Source organism: Centropristis striata, chromosome 19, assembly GCF_030273125.1.
Source record: "Centropristis striata isolate RG_2023a ecotype Rhode Island chromosome 19, C.striata_1.0, whole genome shotgun sequence".
Lineage (NCBI taxonomy): Eukaryota > Metazoa > Chordata > Actinopteri > Perciformes > Serranidae > Centropristis > Centropristis striata.
The window spans coordinates 31,386,800-31,404,798 of record NC_081535.1 but is presented as its reverse complement, the minus strand read 5'-3'; the positions used below and the strand labels follow the sequence as shown (position 1 = coordinate 31,404,798).

Sequence of the window (17,999 nt, the reverse complement as noted above, 5' to 3'; positions counted from 1 at the left end):
TGAATCTATGTTCGGTCATCTTTTTGTGATCATTTTCCATCTTTCTCCTAGCACAACACGACAATTCTACTTCTTAAAAGAATTGCCACAAGCACTTATTACTGCACTAATTGCTCTTATTGCATTATACCTTGATTGTTCCCCTTTCTTTCTGCAAGTCGCTTTGGATAAAAGCGTCTGCTAAATGACTATATGTAAATCTATATTTAATCATTAAATGTTTGTGCTCATCAACATGTTATGATCCGTATAATTGGCCGTGGACTCACCTGCTTGAGGAGGTTGCAGGAAAGTGTGAAAATGTCAAAGAGGGAAGAATCTCTGAAGGACGAAGCGATCTTCCTGTGTTTGGTCAGAGGATGCGTCGTGTCGGCCTGAAGAGGAAGAAAAGATTAAACATTTAAACACAACACAGACAGGAGGAGGAGGAGGAGGAGGAGGAGATGACCCACCTGATTGATCTCATTCGTCAGCTGGGACAGAATGGTGACTCCTATGATGCAGTGTTCAACACTATCCTGTAAACAAAACAGTGACACAGACATTAAAAAATACATTTGTGATTAAAAAAAATTCCCTTAAATAACAAAATATGTAATTGTGAAAAAAATCCCTCAATAAATTTGTAATTAAGAAAAAAATTACCACCACATCCACTAAAAATAAATAATGCGTATTTAAGATAGAAATTCCCCTTACATAATGAAAAGTTGTAATAAAGTAAAAAGTCCTCTGAAATAAATACATATGTCATTAAGAAAACAAAACAAAAAGAAATTCCTTTAAATAAATAAATAAATAAATGTGTCATAAAAAAATATCCCAAAATGAATATATAATATGAAGTTGTATTTATAAAAATATTCCACTTAATAAAAAATGTGAAATTAAGAAAAAGTTTTTTTTAATAAATGTGTTATTATGAAAAACAAATCCCTTAAATAAATAAATTTGTATTTATAAAAAATCTCCTTAAATAAAAAAAACATGTAATTAAGAAAATAATTATGCTTAAATAAAGTTGCGCGCACACACACACACACACACACACACACACACACACACACACACACACACACACACACACACACACACACACACACACACACACACACACACACACACACACACACACACCTGTAGAAAGCGTGTGACGTCAGCGATGACGTTCCTGAAGACGTAGTCGTCCTTCTGACAGTCGAACCAGCCGAGCTTGGTGATGCGGGCGTACAGCTGGATCAGAGCCTGCGTCACAAACGCCGCTAACTTCGGTCGCGTTGCCAAATAATTCAGCACATAGTTCCCTGCATGTCACAAACAAACAAACAAACAACAACGTTTCTTTCAAATAGTGATGCAAGAAATTAGAAACAAAAAGATTTCCTGACTGACAGATAGTTGGTGTGAAAAAATGGGGAACAAAAAAATAACTGTGTCCTTGTGATTCACTGCAACATATAAAATCTCTACAAATCTATAAGTCCTGCAGCTCAATCAGAACAACTCAAACATGTCTTTGTGCAGAATAACAGTTAGAATGACAGAAATCAGAAAAACAAGTTGAACTTCTCTGATCAATTTTTTTTAAAATTTGGAATAAAATGGAATTTATATAAAAACACTTCCAAGTGTCACATGTTGCAAAACGTTTACTCCAGATATTCTATATATTCCCGTAACTATTTCCATTTCTCAAGCCTCTCCTCTCTGCTCTGTGTAAACAGCCTCTCCTGTCCTCTCCTCTCTGCTCTGTGTAAACAGATTTTCAGTAAATATTCGTCACGTCTCAGCAGAATCAAGATAAAAAAAAACCTTTGAGCTTTGTGTTAAACTTGTGTTTTCTCCTCTCTTACTGCAGATCTACAGTAAAAAAAAGCTGCACATTTTGACGCTGTGCAGCAGGTAAACACCACATTTTGATTTTTCTGTGTCCTTCAATAAAACAGCTCCGCTCCCAAATATGATGACAGGATCATTTCATTTCAAATATTAAAAGGTTTTTGGTTTACAAGTGATAAAATATCAGACAGAAACACCAGATTATGTTGATATTTAAACATCTTAAGAATTGAATTAATAGAGAGAACTAAAGGAAGAAGATAATTCTGCAGGATTTACTGTATAAATAACAGACTCGTTATTGTGAGACTCAGCGGAGACGAGGAGACTCACGGATGTCGATGCGTTGTTCGAGGGGCAGCGGGTTGCTGGTTCGAGAGACCAGTTTAGACAAACAGGTGGCGGCGAGCAGCTGAGAATACGACGACTGAAACCACAGGAAGATATCAGGTTAAAACATATATTAAATACAAATAAAACATTAAAAACAAATTAAACGTTCACAAAATGTTGTTTTTTTAAACAGGATTGTGTTAAAAAAACATGCATATAAAATAAAATATATTTACATTTCTTCAAGTCTCCTTAAATAAGTAAATAAATGTGGAATTAAACAATAAAAACCATGTAAAATTAATGTATGTGAAATTGAGAAATAAATGTCCCCTAAAATAAATATATTTGTATATCTATCTATATTTAAAATCACCTTAAATAAATTTGTAGTTATAAAAAAGAAAATCTCTGAAAATAAATAAATTTGTTATTCTGAAAAAATTCCCCTTCAATAAATAAATAAGTTTGTAATTATGAAAAAAGTCCCCCAAAATGAATAAATAATCATTATAAAAAGTCCTCTGCTATCAAAAAATGTGGAATTATGAAATAACAGTCTGAATAAAAAGTACTTTTAAAAATGTTTTATTTTTACATTATAATAAAGAGGACAGCACTGTGTATTAAATGTACTTAATTTGTATTTCAAAATGCTAAATAACTTTGTAATTATGACATAAATCCCCTAAAACAAAAACATTTAATTATGAAAATATTCTTAATGATTATTATTAAATTAACATTAATTATAAAGGAAATCCCCCTCATATCGAGAAATAAACTTAATTGTAAAAAAAACCCTCTAAAAATAGTCCTTTAAAATTATTATTTATTCTTTGAACAATATTGACTAAATTATATATTTTGTTTATTTATTTCAAAGGTTTATTTTATTAATTATTCATAAATATTTCTTGACACATAAGTCCAAATGCTTATGATTATGGCAAAATCCCCCAAAACAAAAAACAATAAAAATTTTAATCAAAAAATGAATTAAAATTCAGCTTAAATAAATAAAAATACTACTTTAAAATTATTATTTATTCTTCGAACAATATTGACTAAATTATATATTTTGCTTATTTATTTCAAAGGTTTATTTTATTAATTATTCATAAATATTTCTTGACACATAAGTGCAAATGCTTATGATTATGGCAAAATCCCCCAAAACAAAAAACAATAACATTTTTAAGTAAAAAATAAATTAAAATTCAGCTTAAATAAATAAAAATAGTACTTTAAAATTAACATAAGTTTGGCATAAGTCCAAATGCTTATGGTTATGGCAAAATCCCCCAAAACAAAAAAACAATAAACATTTTAATTAAAAAATGAATTAAAATTCAGCTTAAATAAATAAAAATACTACTTTAAAATTATTATTTATTCTTTGAACAATCTTGACTAAATTATATATTTTGTTTATTTATTTCAAAGGTTTATTTCATTAATTATTCATAAATATTTCTTGACACATAAGTGCAAATGCTTATGATTATGGCAAAATCCCCCAAAACAAAAAACAATAAAAAATTTAATTAAAAAATGAATTAAATAACAGCAAATAATTAAATAATAGTACTTTGAAATAATTAAACAACATATATGACTTTGTCAATATTGTTCAATGAATAAATAAATAATAATTTTAAAGGCACATTTTATGAATTATTCCTTAAGATATGATTGAAGATGTTTAATGACTGGATTGTGTCTTTTATTTAAACGTGATATAATGTGTGATCAGGACTCACGCTGCCTCTCTCCAGCAGCAGCTGACACTTGCTGAGGCAGTCGGGGCTGTTGGTGAACTCCACCAGAGCTTTCTCCGCCTGGTGTCTCACGGCCGTGTCCGTCGTCTCGTACAGCTGCTTACACAGGATCTCCAGCTGGGCAAGGCCCTGATAACACACAGACACACAGTTATCAGAGCAACACACACACACACACACACACAATCAGTCAGAACATCGTGTTTCTGCAACAATCCACCAAAACATATCAACGTGTTGGAGCTGAGACAATCTGCAGAACCGTCGTTGCAACAGTTCATTTTTGTTTGTGGTCATCCTGTATCTATATTTGGTCATTTTGAATCTAATTTCAGTTTGCGGCCATTTTTCCCCCATTTTTGGTAATTCTGCATCCCTTTGTGGTATTTTTGTCTAAATTTTTGGTCATCTTGTATCTATTTTGGCAATTTTGTCTCTACTTTGGTAATTTACCATCCCTTTTGGTCATTTTGCATATTTTTGCGCTGATTTTGAATCGATTTTAGTCATTTTGCATCCCTTTTTGGGAATTTTGTCTCTTTTTTTCGACATTCTGCATTCTTTTTGGTCATTTTGTCTCGAATTTCGTTGTTTTGCATCTTTTTGCAGTCATTTTGAATCTATTTTGGTAATTTTGTCTCTACTTTTGGTCATTTTGCATCTTTTCATTTAAAAAAATGTTTTTGCGGCTATTTTTCCTCAATTTTTAGTAATTCTGCATCCCTTTGTGGTATTTTTGTCTCAATTTTTGATCATTTTGCATATATTTTGGTCATTTAGCATCCCTTTTGTCCATTTTGCATATTTTTGCGCTGATTTTGAATCGATTTCAGTCATTTTGCATCCCTTTTTGGTAATTTTGCGTCTTTTAATGGTAATTTTGGAAATTCTGCATTCTTTTTGGTAATTTTGTCTCGATTTTTGTTGTTTTGCATCTTTTTGCAGGCATTTTGAATCTATTTTGGTCATTTTGTCTCAATTTTTTTGATCATTTTGCATCTTGTCATTTAAAAAAATGTTTTTGTGGTCATTTTTAATCTATTAATCTAATCTACATAAACATATATCATATTATTGACAAAAAATAAGAAAAACTAGAGCAATCATATTAGAGCTGAAAAATAATCAGCACATTAATAATTGCAATAATTATTAATTTCAGTCAGTTTCCAAGCAAAAACATTTTGCATCTCTTTATGGTCATTCTAAACCCATTTTAATCATTTTGCATATATCCCTTAAATAAAATATTTTTTTAATTATGAAAAGGTCCCCAAAAATAAATACATTTGTAATCATGAAAATATTCCACTGAAATAAATAAACAAAATCATAATAAAAAAAACCCAACCCTGAAATAAATACATTCTAAATTATTAAAAAATTCCCCAAAAATAAATACATTTGTAATTATGGAAAAAAAAATCCTGAACAAATAAATAAGAATTTTATCAGTTATCACAGCAAGAAACTGTAAATAAATACATTTATAATCACAAAAAAAATTCCCCTGAAAAGGAAGAAAAATAGTTTGTAATTATAGAGAAAGGTCTCCTGAAATAAATAAAAAATGACATTTAAAATAAACTTTATTTATTTAACCATACTGACTATATATATTTTTATTAACATTCATATATTTTGTGTATTTATTTCAGAGGCATATTTATTACTCTACATCATTATACCAGCAGAGCAGTCTGGTGTGAAGTGTAACAACTCAAACGTTCAGAGGAGTGCTGAGTCATGCTCAGTCACAGTGAGATGTCACTGATAAACACAACAGTGTTAAGGACTAGAGGCTGTGGGGGGCCGTGCAGGTCTGGATTTGTGGAGGTTTGGGGTTCAGTATGACAGAGTGTTGCATCATGTGAAGCTCTGCCAGCCCGAGATAAGAACCAAACCCATCAGCTGCACCAGACCAGGACAAACTGCACACATTTAGATTTTAATTCACAAAAAACCTGCACACAGGAGCTAGAACGTCACACGGACTGAAACTTTTTTTTTTCTAATTTTATTGTATAATTACACAGTTATTTGTGGTAATCTTGCATCTATTTTAGGTCATTTTAAATCTGTTTTAGGACATTCTGCATCCATTTTTGATCATTTTGCGTCGTTTTGCCTCCATTTATGATGATTTTAATTTGAATCGTTGATCTCTGCCTTCTGAACTTTTGCAGTTTGGAGTCATCACGTGTTGCATTAATCCATTATTAGTCAGATAAAAAGCAAAAAAAAGCCTTTTGTTTAAAATAATCAAACATACTTTCCTTTACAATGCTTTTCAGTGATGTTGCTTTAGTTAATATCTACTGATGATCGTTAATTACTTGTTAGTTCAGGTGAGTTTAAAAACAGACGTAACGTACACACACATACCTGCCCAGAGCTTTCCATAAGTGCAAACAGCCGCCTGCTGTATCAAGCTAAATTATCTTCGACTGTTGATTAAATACTTTTGATTCACAACAGCGTGCGCATTTTACTCCCATATTCTTCTATCTTCCTTTTCTTTTCTCTGCTTCATAACAATGGCAGCATGGTGACAGACAATCGTCCTTATCAGTCTGCATCAGTCCCGCCCCCACATGCTCATTGTGTGTAAAAACAACACAGGTTTTTATGGGCTTAATCAATTAATAATTTAATTAATCAATAGATTGTCTTTATTTACATCAACAGAGCCATCAATAAGGATCATTCCCCGAGCTGTTTGTTCTCTAAACAAACTCCTTTCTCTGTTTTATCTTTAATGTAAGCTTTTATTTTGACAGTCTGCCTGTCTTGTCTTTAATGTATGCTTTTATTTTGACAGTCTCCCTGTTTTGTCTTTAATTTATGCTTTTATTTTGACAACCTCCCTATTTTGTCTTTAATATACGCTTTTATTTTTACAGTCTCCCTGTTATGTCTTTAATGTACGCTTTTATTGTGACAGTCTCTCTGTTTGTAATGTATGCTTTTATTTTGACAATCTCCCTGTTTTGTCTTTAATGTACGCTTTTATTGTGACAGTCTCTGTTTTGTTTTTTAATGTACGCTTTTATTGTGACAATCTCCTTGTTTTTAAATCGATCTTGAGGACGATTTATTTCATAATTAAATATCATCACAGGCTATTTATGTTAACACACAAAAAACATTTGTGGCACTTCATAGTGAACAGAAGTCTGTTTTCATTCTTTGTATTAAAAATGAATGAATTGTTTTTTCATTGAAACATCTGGAAGAGCTCAGAAATAAAATTTTGAAATTATATTTTAGATGTTTGTAAACAACTAAGTGTCAACAAGGATTTAAAACTCACCAACAATACATTAAAGCGAAAACATTTCAGCTCTTTCCCTCACAGGTTCTGGACATTTGTTTACATAAAGCTCAGAGTGAAGAATCCAAAGCAAATGAAAAATGACACAATGACGAGTGGTCATTAGTTCTGCACGTCTGTGTTAGACAAGTATTGGACAGTTAGAGTCAGAGGGTCAAAGTTATGAGTTCATCCTGAAAGATGAACAGACTAGGGATGAGCGTTTGGAAGAAACCTGCCAACTCGATTATCTATAACGTTAACAATCAAATTAAATAAATACAATTAAAGATTAACTGCTGCATGCATACATGTGAAAAATAAAATATATATATATACAGTACTGTGCAAAAGCCTGTTTTGATAGCGGGTGCTTTTATTTTGAAAGGACGAAAAGCGACTTGATCCTGTCGATGAGAATAAACTGTAAAGATAACGTCAAGAATCTGTGTATTTAAATGAGCTTTGTGTTTAAATAAGTTTTGGATTAAATAAAACTCGGTAATTCATGCTAGCAAGGTTTGATACAGTTAGCTAGTTTGGCTCAGATTAATACTCTTGTATTTCTGTGTGTTTTATAATTGTTAATGCAACTTTCACTTTGCAAACTGTAGCTTTTTCCAACTTAATTCTCAGCTCATTGGCTGATTGACGAACGGCCGCAGAAATGAAACGCTCGGCGTGTTTCAGTTCAGTGATGCTGATACGCAGTCAGAGATACAATTTACATTAAAAAATACACCGATCCATTAAAAATGTCCATGTGATCGACCAATTTCTTAACAACCATTAATCGATCATTGATTAATTATTCCCATCCCTAGAACAGACAGCTCAGTTGTGACGCCCCTTTAGAAACAAGTTGCCACTGATGGCAACAGAAGGCCGAGAGTTGGTGGCCAAATATATTAAAATGGTTCATTGTTTTGATTTGGAGAACCCAGAGACATCAACATGACTTCCAAAAATAAACAAGATCAAAAGGTAATTTTGTCTCTATTTTGGACATTCTGCATCCCTTAGTGGTAATATAGCACCTTTTAGCGGCCATTTTTAATTTATTTTGGTCATTTTGTCTCCATTTTGGACATTCTGCATCCCTTTTGGTCATTTAGCATCTTCTTGCAGTCATTTTGTCCCCATTTTTTGTAATTCTGCATCTTTTTGGACACAACAGTTTTTTTTCTGGACTCAGCATATTGTTGTTTACTTATGTGGATTTTTGTGCTTTTGTGTTTAAAGTAAAGCTGCAAATGTTTGACGGTTAGTATGTATTGCTTAAAAATATATATATTTCCCAAGCAGCCATTCCAGCTGTTTATATTTAGGTTATTTTAATAATAAAATAATATAATACATAATGATTATCTCAGTGCCTGAAAGTCTATTTTATTTGCTTTGGTTGCAGTTTATTTATCTAGGATATTTTAATATTTCTTTTCAACATTTCAATTCCAATGTTTAATATTCTTGAGATTTAAAAATTCATTGCTGTGGAAAAGGATGAACTTATTATGCTTTAATATCGTTATAAAGCTAAAATAACATTGATACAACGATACTATCGTTAATCGTGAGTTTCTTGAAAAAATGTATCGTCCTATAAAATGTGTTATGGTGACAGAACTTGTCTTTGGGTTTTCTAAATGAGATGCGGCTGCCAACAAAAAGAATATATTGTTTTAATAAAGTGTGAAACTTTCCCTGCTTCCTATTTTTGTTTTTTTATTTACTGAAAGTGTTCTTTGTTTTCTCTCCGACTTATTTAATCATTACATCATTTGAATCTTTATTTTATTTGTTTTTTATTTCATTTTATTTATTTTAGTTTATTTTTTGCCTCTCTTTCTTCCTATATATTATTCAGTCTATGTGAAGTATTTAATTGCCTCTGCTGTCATGTATGTTCTCTGTTTTGTGTCTGTTTAAAAATGAATAAAATATTGGTTAAAAAAAAAAAATCATTACAGCTTCTGAATTTGAAGCATTTTCTGCTTTTCTTTGTCTCACATAACGGGGAAGTGAATCGATTTGGTTCTTGGACTGTTTTGATGTTCTCTTGCATTCTGAGAAAGTTTCTTCTAATATTTTCTAACCAAAATTATTAAATAATTGAGAAATCTGCAGATTAATTGATAATATTTGTATTTTAAGTATTAGTGTGCAGCAAGTATGACACACTGAAAAAGTCTAAAAATGTTTTAACTTAAAATGTATTTAAAGTGACGTCTTTAAAGGTCTTGTTTTGTCCAACGAACAGATCAATAAACAAAATGCAAAAGAAAAGAAAAGAACAGATCACAAATAAGTTCACTTTAAAAATGTGAAAAGGCTATTTTTATAAAAATTGAAATTGTGCAAAAATTCTCAAAATTACAGCTTTACTTCCCTTGAAAAAAAAATCCAGAAATGTTCTCGACTTTATAGGTTCTTAACAAAAGGCTGCAGCTAAAGATTATAATTATAATAATTATATTATAACCTTCTAAATACCAACAAGCTGATGTTTTTCACTCTTTTACATTCTCCTCTCTGTGTCCTCATGTTTCACTGCAACATATAAAATCTATATAAATCTACAAGTCCTGCAGCTCTATGAAATCAAAACAATCAGAACAACTCAAACATGTATTTGTGCAGAATAACACAGTTAGAATGACAGAAACCAGAAAAACAAGTTGGACTTCTCTGATAATTTACTTTTTAAAATTTGGAATAAAATGAAATGTATATATAAACACTTTTCCAAGTGTCACAAATGTTGCAAACGTTTTTTTAAAAATATATTCCCGTAACTATTTCCACTTTTTCTAGCCTCTCCTGTCCTCTCCTCTCTGCTCTGTGTAAACAGCCTCTCCTCTCTGTCTGACTTTCAGTAATTAATTGACAGAAACCTTCAAAACAAATGAACCCTTCAAGGACTGAAAGTTCCAATTTTGCGATTAACTATGAATTTTTAAGGCGATCTTTGAAAGAAAACATACGTTTCAATAGGGCTGGGCGATATATCTATATATTTTTAAATGTGATATGGAATTAGACCATATCGCATATATCGACATAGTTAAAAAAATGTTTCTTTTATATATAAATGCTGCCCTTACTAGGGTTTTTTCATGTTTAGTTGTTTTGTAATGTTCGTTAATCTTTTCTCATATAAATATATTTATTTCAAAAAAAGATTGGCCTATTTTATTTCATACACTATTTTTATTTAAGATTGTTTTTAATTTAAATGTGCACTTTATGGAGCTTTGATTAAAAAAAAAAAAAAAAAAAAAAAAAAGGTACTTCTGTTGTTATACAGTATTTATGTTCACTTAAATAAATGGTTTCAATAAAACTACTTGTGACATGTCATATTTGACTTTGACTGAACATTTGCTCTCACTTTGCGATAAAAATATCGGGATGTATATATCGTATATTGATATTCAGCCTAAATATATCGGGATATGACTTTTTGTCCAGCCATACGTTTGAATTAATTTTACCTTCTCTTTAATGTCAGAGAAATGACCATTACAGTTTCTCAGATTACAAGATATTGTCTTAAAATGTCTTATTTATTATTATTATTTATTTTTACCAAACGCTCCAAAACCCAAAATATTTCAGTTTTCTGAGATATTTCAGCTGAGCGGTTCAGATCAACTGACTGATGCTTTATGTTTCCAAAGCTGCAGAGTTTTCATAAACAATGTGATCGTTTAGGCAAATTAGTGGGATATGAAATAATGAAGAAATATTGAGATGTTCACTCGTGAGGCATAACCATCAGTATGAGAGACACCAAGTCTAATGTAATAAAAGTAATAAGCTAATTATTGAAAATCCTTCTTCAGAAGCAGCACACTGCCACTCATGACCTGAAACAATAAATAAACTGAAGTCATATTAAGCAAAAATACATCATATCTGGCTTGGATATTTATTAGTTAACTTTATGGCACCATGTTGCACAATAACATCTACATTGTCTGCAGAACTTCTGAATAAAAACATTACATATTTAACACACACACACACACACACACACACAGACAGACACACACACACACACACACACATATACATAATTTATCAATTAAAAAAACATTTTCAGTTGATTGTAGCATTAATTGAACTGTTACATGATGTTCCCAAAGTCAATGAGATGTTATATATATATACACACATTATATATATACATATATATAATGTGTGTATATATATATATATATATATATATATATATATATATATATATACACACATTATATATATATATATATATATATATATATATACACATTATATATATACATATATATATATATATATATATATAAACGTGTTTTAGAGTTTTCAGTTAGTTGTGGCAGTGCACTACAACATATTTCTATTTCATCTATTATGTTTATATACTGAATATATGTTTTTAACATTAACAATAATGTTCTAATAATTAATGTAACTAATGATTTATTTTCAAACTGTACGTGAATTTATACATAATGTGTTGATTGATGCACTAATTTAACTGTTACATGATGCCCCCCCCACACACACACACACAAAAAAATCTATTAATTATGTATGAATAGTCACCAAGTTAAATTTTTTTGTTTTTGTTTGTTTGTTTCGACTGAGCCTTATTCAAGAACATCTTTTACAATCAGATCACGATCTTTTCTTTGCAGCTCATGTGACAAACCAATATAATAAATTGCTGGATCTGATCCAGAGAGAGTCAGAGCCAGTGATGCAGCTCCTGCACGCTGCAGCTGCTCATGCATCTCCTGTATTATAGATGCATTTATATATATATTTATATAAATATTATCTCTGGCATCTCTGCAGCGCTTCGTCCTGGGATGCTGTGGCAGTTAAAGCTGCTAGTCTGAATAATCCCCTGTTAGCTAGCTAGCTAGCTAGCAGCATGCAAAAGCTACATAAACAGCAGCAGCTCCAACAATAACAGCAGCATGAAGTTAGCTGTGGAGCAGAAGCAGCGACGTGTTTCTGGGGCTCCGTGGAGCATCGTGGACCTCTACAGGGAGGATAATGTCCCTGGCAGCTTATTCCCAAACATGTGTCGGATCCACGGAGCTAGCTTCAGCTAAACACAAACACCAACCCGCTTTAGTTACGCACATAAACAACACAGGGGTAAAAACGCCGCCGTGACAGCAGCCACGAGGCGTGGAGCCGCTTTCCACAGACAAACAGTTAAACAACAAACCAGGATCATGTTTTAAAGCGGGGCTCGGCGGGAGGAGCTAACGTTAGCCTAGCCTAGCCGTGCTAGCTAGCGGCGGGCTCGGCTCCAGCTAGCACAACAACACATCCCGCTGATATTAAACACCAGAGACACAGTGGAGATAATAATAATAATCTCTCAGATTATTATATTATTACACCAGCGGCGGGCTTCACGTCACTGGCAGCAGCTCTGGCGCCAAACGGAGAGCTAGCAGCAGCTACCGTCCGCGGGCTGCCCGGGGATTGTTTACCACTCAAACACGCCGAGAAACGCGCCGTGCTCCGGCCGGCGGAGGACCGGGGAGACCCGGGGGGGGGGAGACCCGGAGCATCCCCGGCTCCTGATCCCGCTCCGGAGCCCTGCCAGCCCCGGAGCTAACACACACACAGGGAGCAGGGAGCAGCTAGCCGCCGACAGTGACAGCAGGCCACAAGTCAACACGGCGCTGCAGCCTTTCTTTACCGCCGGAGCCCCGCAGGCCGGCGCCCCGCAGCCGGGGCCCCGCACCGCCTCACAGCCGGGCCGGCATGCTCTCCACAATCCGCGTCCCGGCTCATTTTGACGCCCGTGGATAAACTGTCCGTTACAAAAACATGAAACCTCTGCTTACCTGCACATGATCCGCCATTTTTCTCCATTTCATGCACCTCTCACTCCCCCGCTTATGGGTATGGACGGAGACAACAGCGCCCCGCTGGCGGCGCCGCGCTACTGCAGCCCATTCATTCTCCTCACAGCACTGTTTATAAATTTAATAACTAGTTATTATTATTATTATTATTATTACAATACATTATTTTTTATATTATGTTATATTAAATATTATATTATATTATATACAGTCTACTAATGATCACACACTAGCAATACATATTATATATAAATCTAATACAATTAAAACATTTAAAAAAATTATATTAAGATACCTACTCTTGTCTACCTAATCCCACAGGTTGTATAAATATATGATATATATTTTTATTATGTTTATTGACATACTATCACTATTCACTGTGTATAAATTATGATATATAATAAATTTCTTTATATACATTCTGCTCCTGATCATAGACATATTTTAACTTATTAAACTTAAACTACATACTTTATTATCTTAATGATATTGTATGTTACCTACAATGTGATTTCTTATTATCACATTTATATATATATTCTTCTTATGTTAAGATGTTATTTCATATACAATATAGTTAAATATTATATATGTACATAGCTCAAATATATATCATTTTAATCTAATTTTAGTTAAATTATTATTATTATTATTTATTTATTTATTACCTTTAATCACGTATTAGCAGTGAGTAGTTTATAAAAAAAACTGTTGACACATTTCTTAAAGTGCCAATAAAACTATAACAATTTTACAATATACAAGTTTATGTTACTACATTATTACATTTGTATGTTTATTGTCTGTGTACAAAAACACTTTCTACTGCTGCACTTCTGTGCAATACAAATATTCTATTTTTTACAGTTTTATATTTTATATTCATGGCAATAAAGTCTGTCAAAGTCTAATAATACATTTTTATAAGGATCTATCAGGACATTATTACCTTTTACCTAAATAAAGATTTAAATAGATAAAGCTTGACCAAAATCTGAGGTGTAGGAAATATGTTCCTGAGATTAAAGCTATTTATTTATTATTTAAACAAAATGTAAATAAATGTCACAAATTAAACTCCTGTCTGCCGAGAGGCTTTGTGATGTAATTCCGTGCTGTGCCGCCTCTGTCCGCCAGCAGGGGGCGCCGTGTGTCTCTGTGCAGAGACAACAACGTTTCTCGGTGCAGAAGAAGAGAAAAAGTGAAAGCGATTATTATGAATTTTTCCATAAAATAAATAAAAACACAAAACAAACATAATTTCGTCTGCTTGTGCTCTTGAACTGTGTGTTTACTTTGTCAAATGACCGTAAAACGACAGAAATAAAAAAATAAAAATATTGAAGAAATAAATGTTTGATGATTGCGGTGCGTTCAGGTTCCCCTCGAAAAAACTAAAGCAAGAAACACGGGCAGTAAACTCTTTAGAGTAATGTTTAATTTACATAGTTAATAAACATGTTGGGTATTTATTTAACCCTCAGGGCAAGTTGACGCATTTTACATGATTTTCATTCTTCATGTGTTAATAGTTTTGGCTGTGTTCATGCATTTGTGTATTTTTCTTTGCTCTTTTTATATCCAGCTTAGCTCCTGCAGTAAGGCAAAAAATACACAGTGTACGAACAATAGTTACTCTTCAGGTTGAGACAATGAAACACATTCAAACCACTTACGTTAAAGCATAAAACATGATTTTATTAAATCTGGGTGTCAATCTGGTCTGTGGTCTTGGAATTGATCATTAGGGCCACGAGGCAATTGCACCGAGCACTGTTGTTATACTGTGGATTTTTTCTTCTTCCTCTTCCGGACACAATTTCGTCCCACTTTACTCATCCTGCAAATTGCAAATTATAAATCAAAACGTGCGGTTTGATCGGGATCGGGAGCGAAGTAAGTCGCGAAAAACTGCTCAAAATTTTGCATTGAGGTAAATGGGACAGCCTAAAAAAATCAGCAAAAAAGAACAATAATTGGAGATATTCAAACGTCTACTTTTCCGGTATAACTTCACCTAGAGACTCCATTTAAACTTTAAACAGTAGACACAAGTCTTGTGTATTGGTGTATTAATCCACGTTTCGATAGGTCATATAGTTTTTTATCAATCCCTGTTCAATGACCATGATCATTTTTGGAGAAATTCTGAGATTATAATGGGTGTGTATTGTATGGAATGTTCGTGTCAGAGTGTGTGACATCATCGCCAGAGTGTAGAGGGAGAGAAAAAACGGTCAAAAAATTATTTGAAAACTGCGCTCGCGGCTGCAAATTCCACTCGACAGAAATAATTTATACATAGAAACGTAGGAAAATGTGTCTTCTCACTCACAATCCTCTGGTAAAGCTGTCAGAGTTCTAGTTTGGGCGTAGGACACACAGATGCGGCACCAACACGCACCAACAGCCCCATTGACTCCCATATTAAAAACGCAGGAAGTTTTCTGTAGAACAGCATATTTAACAGTTTTTCAGATTGCTCTTACAAAGCTATTTCTTAATTTTTCACAAAAAACATATGTAGCTGTTGAGGAAGAACTCAGGACGCTCAAAGTGAAGTCGGATCAATGATAGGTATTATGGTTTTGCCAAAAATGCTTTCTGTTCGAGGCCAGAAATTCCAGTCTGTCCACCTCTGGCTGCTGTCACTGTGCCGGAACATTCCACAGCTGTTAATTCTGTTGATTGCTTTCATCCTTTCATCCATCTCTCACAGAAAGAGAGAATCACACACACACACACACACACACACACATTTTGAGGTTAAAGGGCATAGGTTGCTGTATAAATAAATATTTGAAAAGGAATGCTTGTTGTAGGTGTGCTCCTTGTATATTATATAGTATCATAACATTACTAGTATTAATTGTTTGAAATCTCTGAAGAATCTCATCATAGTGTACACACACCGGCAGTAGCCCCCGTGGCCCTTTCAGAATTTCCCTGGAGGAAATTTTCTAGTTTATACTACTTTCCCCCAGATTGTATCATTTTGACCGTATTCAGCAAAAAAACATGTGACTTATACACACAATCCATACACACAAGCATGAACTGCTTGAAATAAATCTAAACATGGATCATCTGAATCACATCAAAGATGAGACATGATAAACTCAGAACAAAAACATTATTTACAGCTGACTGCAGCAGGTCTATAAACATGGAGGCATCATGACAGAAACCTGGCATATAAAGGGTTAAAATATTCAAATATCAGTTAGTGTTTGATATCAATAATCAGGTCAGATGTAGGGTAAAAAAAATGTCCAATGAAAGTAGAATATCATAATGTATAATATTTTTTTTTAGCTTGCATTTAAAGAGTGCTAAGCACAACAAGTGTGCATAAAATATGAACCGGCCCTGGACAGGATGCAAGTGGTTGGTTAATAACATAATACCAGATATTAGTGAATATGTTTGTTTTAATATTTTGATCATGGGTCAATTTAATATACACAAACGTTTTTAAAGTTCCGGCAAGATTAAAAATAAAAATAAATATGTCATAAAATGACTTAAACATGTTTTTTTTTAAATAGAAAAGAAAAACAGCCTTAATTAAACCCCTTAGTTAAAGTTTTGTATTTATTTAATTTATATTATATTATTATATATCTTTTCTGTATCATTTTATTATGATTTATTTTTATTATTTTATTTTTCTGTATTTAATTATGTTGATTGGAATTATTGTGGGATGTGTATTTAGTTTAGTTAGTTTGTAGAGAGAGTTTTTATTTATTTATTTTTTTAATTTGTTGGTAAATGCCATTACAATGGCGAGACGTTGTTATTATAAAAATGAATGAATGAATGAATAAATAAATAAAGGTTTCAATCAATCAATAAATCAGTCCAGTGCAGTATTCAATTCATAACAAAGTGCAATATTTTATAAGCTGCATGTAAACATTATAATCTGTAACTAAATAACAAAAAAAGAAGTTAACTGACGAAAGGAAAGAAAGAAAGAAAACTCAATCACTTACTATCACTGGTTTAATGGTGTAAATGATGTAGCTGTATCTGTCAGGAGGAAAACACGTGGCCACTACATTTAGAAACAGGATGTTATATTTATGTTGATGATCTGATTGCTCAGAGATCTTAAATAAAGGAGACAGGTGTGTATTTTGTTTTATTTTCCTTAATTTCTTGGTTTTAAATCAGACATTGTAGTTTCCACATGTGGCCGCTGGAGGGCAGCAAACACCCACAGAACCAGATCACACCAGCATCAACACAGACACACAAAAACAGTTACAATAAACTAAAAAACACAGAGTTAATGTGAGCAGCAAGAAACAGACCAGAATCTCCAATCAGAACTGGAAGAAACATTTCATAAAAACAGAAACAACACAACAACAAGAGAAGCAAAACTATTAACTCCTGTCTAAGAAGAAGTCTGTCTGTTTGTTTTTGTGTTTGTCTGATTGAGGTTGTTTTGTGTCTGTTTGAGGTTGTTTTTGTGTCTCTTTGTGGTTGTCACTGCGATCATTTTGTCTCTGTGGTTATTTTGTGTCTCTTTGTCGTGGTTTTGTTTCTCTTTGTGGTTGTTTTGTGTCCGTTTGTGGTTGTTTTGTGTCTGTTGTTGTTGTGTCTCCGTTTGTGGTTATTATGTGCCTGTTTGTGGTTGTTTTACTTCTTTGTAGTTATTGTGTGTCTTTTAGTAGGCCTATTATACGTCACAGCACTAATTTTGTCTCTTTGTGGTTGTTTTTGTATCTTTGTGGTTGCTATGTGTATCTTTGTTGTTGTTTACTGTCTGTTTGTGGTTGTTTACTGTCTCTTTGTGGTTGTTTTGTCACTGGTTAAGGTTGTTTTGTGTGTCTTTGTGGTTGT

The 17,999-nt window shown here is 32.8% G+C and overlaps 1 protein-coding gene across 3 annotated transcripts in view; it reads right to left on the bottom strand.

The window, feature by feature from the left end:
- The window catches only part of xpo7 (exportin 7), a 41,112-nt gene extending 27,922 nt beyond the window's left edge, over positions 1-13,190 (bottom strand). For 2 of the 3 annotated variants that reach the window (XM_059357942.1, XM_059357944.1), the window contains exons 1-6: positions 13,122-13,190; positions 3,936-4,082; positions 2,173-2,266; positions 1,138-1,304; positions 453-518; positions 270-374 (exon numbers count right to left, since the gene is read on the bottom strand). In XM_059357942.1, coding sequence (XP_059213925.1) covers positions 270-374; positions 453-518; positions 1,138-1,304; positions 2,173-2,266; positions 3,936-4,082; positions 13,122-13,154 — 612 coding nt within the window. In that variant the 5' untranslated portion in view covers positions 13,155-13,190. Of the gene's footprint in view, positions 1-269; positions 375-452; positions 519-1,137; positions 1,305-2,172; positions 2,267-3,935; positions 4,083-6,338; positions 6,724-13,121 lie in introns of those variants that run through there. The other variant, XM_059357943.1, reaches the window with a different exon arrangement.
- Positions 13,191-17,999: the final 4,809 nt, after the last annotated feature.